Source organism: Somniosus microcephalus, unplaced genomic scaffold, assembly GCF_052327205.1.
Source record: "Somniosus microcephalus isolate GS21.2 unplaced genomic scaffold, FLI_Smic_1.0 unresolved_chr2, whole genome shotgun sequence".
NCBI classification, from domain to species: domain Eukaryota; kingdom Metazoa; phylum Chordata; class Chondrichthyes; order Squaliformes; family Somniosidae; genus Somniosus; species Somniosus microcephalus.
Window position 1 is genome coordinate 5468922 of NW_028225180.1, and position 11212 is coordinate 5480133.

Genomic DNA, 11212 nt, shown 5'->3' on the forward strand with positions numbered 1-11212 from the left:
ATATCCCGTTCTTACGAGGGCGTCTTTCAGCTTCTATAGGTGTCCATCGCGTTCCACCTCGTCTGAGCAGATCCTGTGTATTCGCAGGGCTTTTCCATAGGGGATGGCTTCTTTAACGTGGTTAGGGTGGAAGCTGGAGAAGTGGAGCATTGTGAGGTTGTCCGTGGGCTTGCGGTAGAGTGAAGTGCTGAGGTGTCCGTCTTTGATGCAGATTCGTGTGTCCATGAATGAAACTGATTCTGAGGAATAGTCCATGGTGAGTTTGATGGTGGGATGGAACTTGTTGATGTTATCGTGTAGAAATCGCATAGACCTCCTCAGAAGACAAACACGGGACACAACCAACAGAGTACTCTTCGTCGTCCAGTACTTCCCCGGAGCGGAGAAACTACGTCATGTTCTTCACAGCCTTCACCATGTCATCGATGATGACGAACACTTCGCTAAGGCCATCTACAAGCCTCCACTACTCGCCTTCAACCAGCCACCTAACCTCAAACAGACCATCGTTCGCAGCAAATTACCCAGCTTTCAGGAGAACAGTGACCATGACACCACACAACCCTGCCACAGCAACCTCTGCAAGACATGCCAGATCATCAACAGAGATACCATCATCACACGTGAGGACACCACCCACCAGGTACATGGGATATACTCATGTGACTCGGCCAATGTTGTCTACCTCATTCGTTGCAGGGAAGGTTGCCCCGGAGCATGGTACATCGGCGAGACCATGCAGACACTGCGACAACGGATGAACGGACACCAAACAACAATCGCCAGGCAGGAGTGTTCCCTCCCAGTCGTGGAACACTTCAGCAGTCAAGGACATTCTGCCTCCGATCTTCGTGTAAGCATTCTCAACGGCGGCCTTCAATACACACGACAACGCAAAATCATCGAGCAGAAATTGATAGCCAATTTCCGCACCCTTGAGGATGGCCTGAACCGGGATCTTGGGTTCATGTCATGCTACATGTAACCCCAACTGACGTAGGGTCATCCAGATTCGAGTCATCGTTGGCTTGTTCTCTCCACACAGATGCGGCTGGACCTGCTGTGATTTCCAGCAAAAAAAAATATTTTTTTCTTTTTTTTTCATACAGACCCCAGCATCTGCAACATTTGACCCCTTGTGACCCCACCTCATTGCTCTTTGATGTAATGTTTTCCTGACAGACCTGTTTGGACACCATTTACACCTTTGATTGCTGTGATTAACTCTCTGCCGAGGTGTGATAAATGGCAGTTAGAAAGATTACCTGTAAACATCTGACATTATTCTCTGACTATATAAGCTGTGTTTTTATGCATCTCTCCACTTCACCTGACGAAGGAGCAGCGCTCCGAAAGCTTGTGATTTCAAATAAAGCTGTTGGACTATAACGTGGTGTTGCGTAATTTCTTACATTTGTCCACCCCAGTCCAACACCGGCATCTCCATACCATGGCATGGTAACTGAGCAGCATTCCACTAGCCGTGCAACAGCCACTAGGGAAGCACTGCATAGGAGCACCAGAGTAGGAAAAGGCACATGAACGCCAGGCATTAAGGGATTGTGCACGTGTGATTGATTAATAGTATGTATGTAAATATGTGTGATATACTTATAGATACATTTATTACTTGTGTTTGTAATCTTTCCTGGTTTCTCTCATTTCACCCTTGCACACAGGAGGATGCTGTGATCCACCATGAGTAAGGGATTGTATGATGGGGATGTGGTGAACTACGGGGATCTCTGGTTTCCTTCATGTGAATCGGAGTCTGATGAGCTGGTCACGTACAGTGCATCCACGAGGCCGATTGTCTCACTGCCTCCACCGTCACTCCCGTTCCTGTTCCTTCTCCTCCTCCGCCTCCTCCTCCTCCTCCACCTACTCCTCCTCTCCCTCATCCTCATGGTGAGGTGGTCCCGCAATCCCTGCTGGCAAGAGCTGCCTTCTCATGATAACTAAATTGTGGAGAATGCAGCAGGCCACCTCGAAATGGGACACCCGCTCAGCGTAGTACAGGATGGCTACTCCCGAGCGGCCAAGGCAGCGGAACCGCTGCTTCAATAAGCCGATGGTCTGCTCGATGATGTTACTGGTGGCAGCACGGCTCCCATTATATGAGTGCTGGGCATGAATGTTGGGGTTGTGGCGATGAGTCATAAATCAGGTGGAGAGCGGCTAGCCCTTGTCTCCGAGCAGCCACCCGCAAGCTTGATGTGATGACTAGAAGAGTGTTAGCACGCCGGTCTGGCGTTGGATGAAGGCAAAATGGCTGCTGCCAGCATAGCGGCGATTGACATAATGGATTTGTGGTGTGTGGCCGCACACCAACCGCACATTAAGTCATTGCTAGCCTTTGATGTTACGGGAGGTCTCAGGATTGTTATGCCGGACCGGCAAAGCATCGTGGGTGCAGTCGATGGTGCACTGCACCATGGGGAAAAGCGCCATCCTGGCAAAGCCACAGCCAAGCTGGTCCTGATTCTCTCTGGTGATCAGGAAGCCAAAGTAATCCCTTGTCCTGGTGTAGAGAGCCTCAGTTACCTCCCGGATGCAGCGATGGATGGCGAGCTGTGCAATCTTAGCTACGTCTCCTGCTGCAGACTGGAAGGATCCTCTGGCGAAGAAATTGAGGGCCACGGTGACCTTGGCTGACACTGGGAGAGCTGCAGTTTCCCTGGTCTGAGACTGGAGGTCTGGTTGCAGGCGATGGGCTGAGATTTGTAACCACCTCCTTGGTGAAGCGAACCCTCCGAATACAATGATCCTTGCTTAATTGAAGGTAGGAGCACTGATGTCGGAAGACCATGGATGGTAAGGCATCCTGTTGAGATCCCTGATGGCCCTCCTCCTCCTATCGCTGTGATCATGGTCCCGTCTATCTCTCTGCCTCTGCTCCCTTCGCCGTAGAAGCTGGATGGCGAGCTAGACTACCAGTACAGTCGCCATGACTAATAGCAAGTGTTGTAGTTTGATGCCCCTCAAAAATGATGAGGACGTTTTTTACCTGCCAGAATACTCACTGATCCTCAATTAAATTGACATAACTGAAGCAACCTCTTGCAGTTGCAGGAAGTAGCACACAGCCACTCAAACTGCAAAACCCTTTCAGGGGCGAGTTATTGGTGAGGATCCATTTAAATAGTGCCCCTCGAGCAAGCTACCTGGACTATGGGGAGGAGTCCAACTCGCTGGGCATCCTGGGAGATGGAGCTCCGTTCTTGTCACAACACCGCCCAGAGACACGCAGTTAATTAAATAAATCTGTAATAAAAACTAGTATCAGTATCGGTGACCATGAAACTACCAGGTTCTTATAAAAACACATCTGATTACTGTCCAGTGACCACTTGTTTAATTAAGATGGCTTCTGCTCCTGATCACTGTCCAGTGAGCCCTGGTTTATAGTGCATGGAAATCAGCCAGGGTTCCTGCTCCTGTTCACTGTCCAGTGACACCTTATGAATAGAGAGGGGAAATTAGCCAGGTTTCCTGAAACTGATCACTGTCCACTGGGCCCTGGTTTATAGAGAGTGGAGTCAGTCAGGGTTCTTGCTCCTGATCATTTTGCATTGTCGCCTGTGTTTGGGAAGGTTGGATTGAGCGAGGGTTCCTGATCCTGAGCACTGTCCAGTGACCCCTGGTTTAAAGAGTGGGGAAATTCGCCAGGGTTCCGACTCCTGATCACGCTCCTTTGACCCCTAGGTCCGAAAGTGAGAAAAGGTAATCCCACTAGTTATGAAATCAGGGAGAGAGAAACCGGGTAAATGGAGATCAGTTAGCCTGGCACCAGCAGTAGGGGGAATGCTAGAATCTATTATTAAAGACGTGGTAACAGGGCACTTAAAAATAATGGCCCACAAATTCGGATCTCCACGGGTGAGTACGCATGGGGTACTCACACGTGGGCCCAATGGAAGTGCCAGTTTCCTGCATGCACTGTGCATGCGCGGGAAACCGGCACATCTGTTCCCCTGAAAGAAGTGGTCCAGAGGTCGAACGTGTGCGTGGGTTTGGCTGCGCGTGCGCATCAAACTTAGGTTTTTTTTCCAGGTCTTCCCGTGAGGGTCAGCCTGCAGAATTCAGAAATGAAAAAAACCTGCTTTTTACAAGGTAAGTGGTGAATTAATGAAAATTAAAACATTTTTTCCACAGGTCTATTATTTTAAATACTTTAAAGCAAGCTAAGTTTATTTTTAGCCCCGTTAGAATATAAAATTATTTTTTTCAAAAATTTAAATTATTGTTTATAATAGTTATTTCATGTAATTTATAGTTTATTTTAAAAATTTGAAGATTTATTGCTATTTTGGGGCCGTAGTATTTATAAGTCTTGACAGCATTTCCTGTCAGACTTATGAATGGAGCATTCCTTGCTCCGATTGGCTCTCCATGGCCCATGTGATCACAGGGGATGCATCGAACTAACTGCACCCCTGGGATACACAAGCACTGCGCGCCGATAGCTGGGCCAGGCCCCGGATCGGATTGCCACTGGGCCCTACAGCTCAACGGCTGGCACGCAATGTCAGTGCAGGTCGAGGGCTTGTACCCACGGGAAGATGCCGACCCGAATTTCTGGGCCAATAATACAATTGGGCAGAGTCAATACGGCTTTATGAAGTGGAAATCGTGGTTGACAAATCGGTTATAATTTTTGGAGGTTGTAACTAGCAGAATAGAAAAGGTGAACCAGTGGTAGCGGTGTATTTGGATTTACAGAAGGCATTCGATAACTAGCCAAAAACAATTTATTAAACAAAATTAGGGCTCATGGGATTGGGGGTAATATATTAGAATGGACTGAAGATCAGTTAACGGACAGAAAACAGAGAGTAAGAATATACGGGTAATTTTAGGGTTGGCAGCTGTAACTAGTGGGGTACAGCAAGGATCAGTGCTTGGGCCCCAGCTAGCCCAATCTACATCAATGATTTGGATGAGGGGACCAAATGTAATATATCCAAGTTTGCTGATGATACAAACCTGAGTGGGACTGTAAGTTGTGAGGACAATGCCAGGAGGATTCAAAGTGATTTAGACAGTAAAATGAGTGGGAAAGCACATTGCAAATGGAACATAATGTGGAGCAATGTGACGTTATCCATTTTGGTAGGAAAAAACAGAAAAGTAGAATATTTTTTCAATGCTGAGAGATTGGGAAATGTTTGTGTACAGAGGGACCTGGGAGTTCTCGTACATGAATCACTGAGAGATAGCTTGAAGGTGCTTCAAGCAAATAGGAAAGCAAATGCAATATTGACCTTTATTATTAGATTTGAGTATAGGAGTGAAGACGTCTTAGGGTCCTGGTGAGATAAAAACCTGGCGAAGTGTGTACAGTTTTGTCTCCTTACATAAGGAATGATATATTTGCCTTAGAGGGAGGCCAATGAAGGTTCAGCAGACTGGTTCCTGGGATGCTTGGATTGTTCTATGAGGAGAGATTGAGTAGACTATGCCTATATTCTCCAGAGTTTAGAAGAATGAGAGGTGATCTAAATATTCAAAATTCTTACAGAGCTTGACAGCGTTGATGCAGGGAGGATGTTTCCCCTGGCTGGTGAGTCTAGGACAAGGGGTCACATTCTCAGAATAAGGGGTCGGCCATTTAGGACTGAGATGAGATGAAATGTCTTCACTCAGAGGGTGGTGAATCTTTGGAATTTTCTACCCCAGAGGGCTGTGGAGGCTCAGTCGTTGAGTACATTCAAGACAGAGATCGATAGAATTCCAATATTAATGGGGTCAATGTATATGGGGATAGTGCAGGAAAGTGGAGATGAGGAAGATGACCATCTAAGATCTTATTTAGAACATCAGAAGATAAGAAACAAGAGCAGGAGCAGTCCACATGGACCCTTGAGTCTGCTCCGCCATTCAATAAGATCATGGCTGATCATTGACCTCAACCCCACTTCCCCGCCCGATCTCCATATCCCTAGGTTCCCCATGATTCCAAAAAATCTATCTATCTCAGCCTTGGATATACACAAAACATAGAAACATAGTGTGGTAAACCACTGTTTGTATTCCACTGTGTACATGCCTGGACATGCCTCGGCTGACTCCTCCCACAAGTCCTAGTATAAAGGTGACTGCTCCCCAGCCCTTTGTATTTCTGGACCGGTCGACCACTCGAGGCAGACCTTCATTCTTTTGTTAATAATAGCCTTTATTTACTCTCTTAACTCTCAGTCTTTTATGAGTAATTGATAGCGCATCAATTTTATTAACAAAATTTTTATAATGGAGAAAATCCTCACACCAGCATGCCTGGACTTAAATCATCGGGAGGCGGACTCATACACCAAGTTTACTCACTGGCTTAAGTGTTTCGAAAAATTCCTGACCGCCTCCGCAGCAATCAAATCGGACGAGCACAAACTGGATGTCCTGACCTCCAAAGTGAACCACCGAGTGTACTCGGTCATCCAAGACGCGACCTCGTACGCGGACGCTATCAAGCTCCTCAAGGACCAGTACACGCACCCAGTGAACGAAGTGTATGCCAGGCACCTTCTGGGGAGTCGTAAACAACAACCTGGGGAATCGACCGTGGAATACCTTCAGGCACTGTCTGTGCTTGGCCGGGCCTGTGGTTGTAAGGATGTAAAGGCCGCCATGTACACAGAGGAACTTATCAGGGACGCTTTTGTAGCGGGCCACAGATCCAATTACACTCGACAGCGACTGTTGGAGCAGAGTGACCTCGACCTCAACAAAGCCTCTGAACTCGTACTATCATTGGATGCAGCCTACCGAGGCATGGATGCCTACTCCTCTGCACCGTGGACGCCGCGGGGAATGACAGCCTGGGACACGGTAGGACCGCCTCATAGCACCGTGCCACCCCAGCCACACCCCAGCAATGGCCCAACTACCGCAGCAGTGTCCCAAGGCCAGACAGCAGTGCCCCAAGGCCAGAAATGCTACTTCTGTGGCCAGGCAAAACATACCAGAGCGCGCTGCCCGGCGAAAAACGTGATCTGCTCGGGCTGCGGGAAGAAGGGACACTACGCTAGTGTCTTCAGGGCCAAAGCCACCCCGAAACCCAGCAGCGCCGCGTGTGGGCCATGCGGGCCGCCATCTTGGGCCTCCCCGGCCATGTGCGAACCACCGGTACAGCAGCCATTTTGGACGCCTCCAGCCACATGGGGATCATGGACACCGCCATCTTGGATGACAGCCGGAACGCAGCAGGCCCCCAACACCGCCTCATCTGATACCCGCAGCGACACACCAACCCCTACGCTGGCATCCGTTACACTGGACCAAGCGAGACCGCACCAGCTGGCCAGTTCCACAATGGATATTAAGGTAAATGGTCACGATACAATCTGCCTTTTTGACTCTGGGAGCATGGAGAGCTTCATCCACCCCGACACGGTGCGGCGTTGCTCTCTCCCAGTCCTGCCTGCACACCAGCGGATTTCTATGGCCTCCGAGTCCCAGTCGGCGGACATCGGCGGCTACTGCGTGGTGACACTCGTAGTAGACGGGACTGTGTACGATCATTTTAAACTTCTGGTCCTGCCCGACCTCTGCGCTGCCGTCCTGCTGGGGTTAGATTTTCAGTGCCACCTTAAAAGTGTTACGATGGCGTACGGTGGACCCCTTCCCACCACTCACAGTCCACAGCCAGCAGCTTCCAAATTGCCCGCCACGCACCAGGTGCAACCTCTCCACACTCAGAGTCACCCCCCCCCACTGTTTGCTAACCTCACCCCAGACTGTAAGCCCATCGCCACAAAGAGCAGGCAATACAGTGCCGGGGACAGGGTTTTCATTAAAACCGAAGTGGAGTGGCTCCTGAAGGAAGGGATTATTGAGGGCAGCACCAGCCCCTGGCGAGCCCAGGTTGTGGTCGTTAAGACCGGCGAGAAGCAGCGCCTGGTCATCGACTACAGCCAGACAATAAATCGCTACACCCTGCTGGACGCCTACCCACTCCCCCGCATAGCTGATATGGTCAACCAGATCGCGCAGTACCGCGTCTTCTCGACCATTGACCTGAAATCAGCGTACCACCAGCTCCCTATCCGCCCTGAGGACCGCTACTATACCGCCTTTGAGGCAAACGTCCGCCTCTATCACTTCCTTAGGGTTCCCTTTGGCGTCACCAACGGGGTCTCCATCTTCCAAAGGGAGATGGACCGGATGGTAGATCAAAATGCGTTGCAGGCCACTTTCCCATATCTGGACAATGTGACCATCTGCGGCCGTGACTTGCAGGACCATGACGCAAACCTCGAAAAATTCCTCCGCACCGCCCAACTCCTGAACCTGACATATAACAAGGAGAAGTGCATATTCCGCACAAACCGCCTCGCCATCCTTGGCTGTGTTGTGGAACACGGAGTCATCGGCCCCGACCCCGACCGGATGCGTCCCCTTATGGAACTCCCACTGCCCCACTGCCTCAAGGCCCTGAAGAGGTGCCTAGGGTTTTTCTCCTATTACGCCCAGTGGGTCCCCTACTATGCGGACAAGGCCCGTCCGCTGATCAAGTCCACCTCATTTCCCTTGACGGCAGAGGCCCGCTTAGCCTTCCACCGTATCAAGGAGGACATTGCCAAAGCCACCATGCATGCAGTGGACGAATCCATCCCCTTCCAGGTGGAAAGCGACGCGTCCGACTTTGCCCTGGCCACTACCCTCAATCAGGCGGGGAGACCCGTGGCCTTCTTTTCATGAACCCTCCAAGGCCCGGAGACCAGACACGATCCGATATCCAGCCCCAGCAGACGGCAGGCCTGTGCCCCGCGACCCGCTCGACATCTACGAGGACGACACGCCTGTGCCACAGCCTATGCAGGACTCGACGCCGGAAGCTCCACTACCCCTGCCGTCGCCACGCCGATCACAGTGGCAGACAAGACCTCTGGAGAGACTCCAATACACTAACTTTTAATACACTTCACCCCGCCGGACTCAATTTTAAACAAGGGGTGAATGTGGTAAACCACTTTTTTGTATTCCACTGTGTACATGCCTGGACATGCCTCGGCTGACTCCTCCCACAAGTCCTAGTATAAAGGTGACTGCTCCCCAGACCTTTGTATTTCTGGACCGGTCGACCACTCGAGGCAGACTTTCATTCTTTTGTTAATAAAAGCCTTTAGTTACTTTCTTAACTCTCAGTCTTTTATGAGTAATTGATAGCGCATCACATAGATGATAGGAGCAGGAGTAGGCCATTCGGCCCCTCGAGCCTGCTCCGCCATTCAATGCGATCATGGCTGATCATCCAAATTCACTACCCTGTCCCTGCTTTCTCCACATATCCCTTCAGCCTTAAGAAATATATTCAACTCCTTCTTGAATATATTTAATGAATTGGCCTCTACTGCCTTCTGTGGTAGAGAATTCCACAGGTTCACCACTCTCTGGGTGAATAAATTCCTCCTCATGTCTGTCCTAAATGGCTTACCCCTATCCTTAGACTGTGATACCTGGTTCTGGACTCCCCCGCCATCGGGAACATTCTTCCTGCATCTAGTCGGTCCAGTCCTGCCAGAATTTTATGAGCTTCAATGAGATCCCCTCTCATTCTTCTAAACTCCAGCGAGTATAAGCACGATCGACCCAATCTCTCCTCATACGTCATTCCTGCCATCCCAGGTATAATCCTGGTGAACCTTCGCTGAACTCTTTCCATGGCAAGAACATCCTTCCTCAGATAAGGCTCCCAAAACTGCACACAATACTCAAGATGTGGTCTCACCAAGGCCCTGTACAACTGCAGCAAGACATTTTTGATCCTGTACTCAAATCCCTCTCGCTACGAAGGCCAACATACCATTTGCCTTCTTAACCGCCTGCTGCACCTGCATGCCTTCCTTCAGCGACTGGTGCATAAGGACACCCAGGTCTCTTTGCACTTCCCATTCTCCCAATCTATTGCCATTCAGATAAAAATCTGCCTTCCTGTTTGTGCCACCAAAGTGGATAACCTCACATTTATCCAGGTTATATTGCATCTGCCATGCTTCTGCCCAATCACCCAACCTGTCCAAATCACCCTGGAGTTTCTCAGCATTCTCCTCATAGCACACACGCACACCCAGCTTTGTGTCGTCTGCAAACTTGGAGATATTACATCTAGTTCCCTTGTCTAGATCATTAATAAATATTGTGAATAGCTGGGGTCCAAGGACCGATGCCTGCGGTACCCCACCAGTCACTGCCTGCCACTCGGAAAAAGACCCATTTATTCCAACTCTTTGCTTTCTGTCTGCCAACCAGTTCTCTATCCAAGTCAATACCTTATGCCAATCCCATGTGCCTTAATTTACATGCTAATCTCTTCACAGAAATCACAGAAACCCCACAGTGCAGATAGAGGCCATTTCGGGCATCGAGCCTGCACCGACACATATCCCACCTGATCCCCATAACCCCTACACCAACACATATCCCACCCTATCCCCTGTAACCCCACGTATTTAATCCCCCTAACACTAAGGGTCAATTTATCAAAGCCAATCACCCTAACTCGCACATCTTGGGACTGTGGGAGGAAATCGTAGCACCCGGAGGAAACCCACGCAAACACGGGGAGAATGTGCAAACTCCACACAGACAGTTGCCCGAGGCCGGATTCGAACCCGGGTCCCTGGCGCTGTGAGGCAACAGTGCAAACCACTATGCCACCTTGCTGCTCTTATGCGGGATCTTATCGAAAGCCTTCTGAAAATCCAAATACACCACATCCACAGGCTCTCCCTTATCTATTTTACCAGTTACATCCTCAAAAAATTCCAGTAGATTAGTCAAGCACGACTTACCTTTTGTAAATCCATGTTGACTTTGTCCGATCCTCTCATTGTTTTCCAAGTGCTCTGCTATTAGAATGAATCAGCAGTCACAGCCCTCTGGCGTGGAGCATTCGCATGATTCATGGTCTACCCCTTATCCGGAGACTATGCCCCCTAGTTCTGGACACTCCAACCAGGGGAAACAAGCTCTCGCATTTACCCTGTCGTTCCCTGCTGAATCGTGTATGTTTCAACGAGATCACCTCTCATTCTTCTAAAATCCTGAGAGAATAGGCCCATTCTGCACAATCTCTCATCATAGGACAGCCCTCTCATCCCAGGAATCAATCTGATGAACCTAACTTGCAGTGCCTCCAAGGCATGTTTATCCTTTATTAGATAAGGAGACCAAAACTGTGCACAGTGCTCCAGGTGTGGTCACACCTAGACTC

At 49.6% G+C, this 11212-nt stretch overlaps 1 protein-coding gene across 1 annotated transcript; it reads left to right on the forward strand.

Moving 5' to 3' along the window:
* Positions 1–281: 281 nt before the first annotated feature.
* On the forward strand, positions 282–985 carry LOC147092052 (uncharacterized). The gene has a single exon (XM_085975610.1). The coding sequence runs from the start codon at positions 287–289 to the stop codon at positions 983–985; it is 699 nt and encodes a 232-aa protein (XP_085831736.1). The 5' UTR covers positions 282–286.
* The last annotated feature ends 10227 nt before the right edge of the window (positions 986–11212 follow it).

Bases quoted from the DNA above. Each gene is read 5' to 3' on its own strand.
- LOC147092052 (XM_085975610.1), top strand. From the start codon at position 287: ATGTTATCGTGTAGAAATCGCATAGACCTCCTCAGAAGACAAACACGG.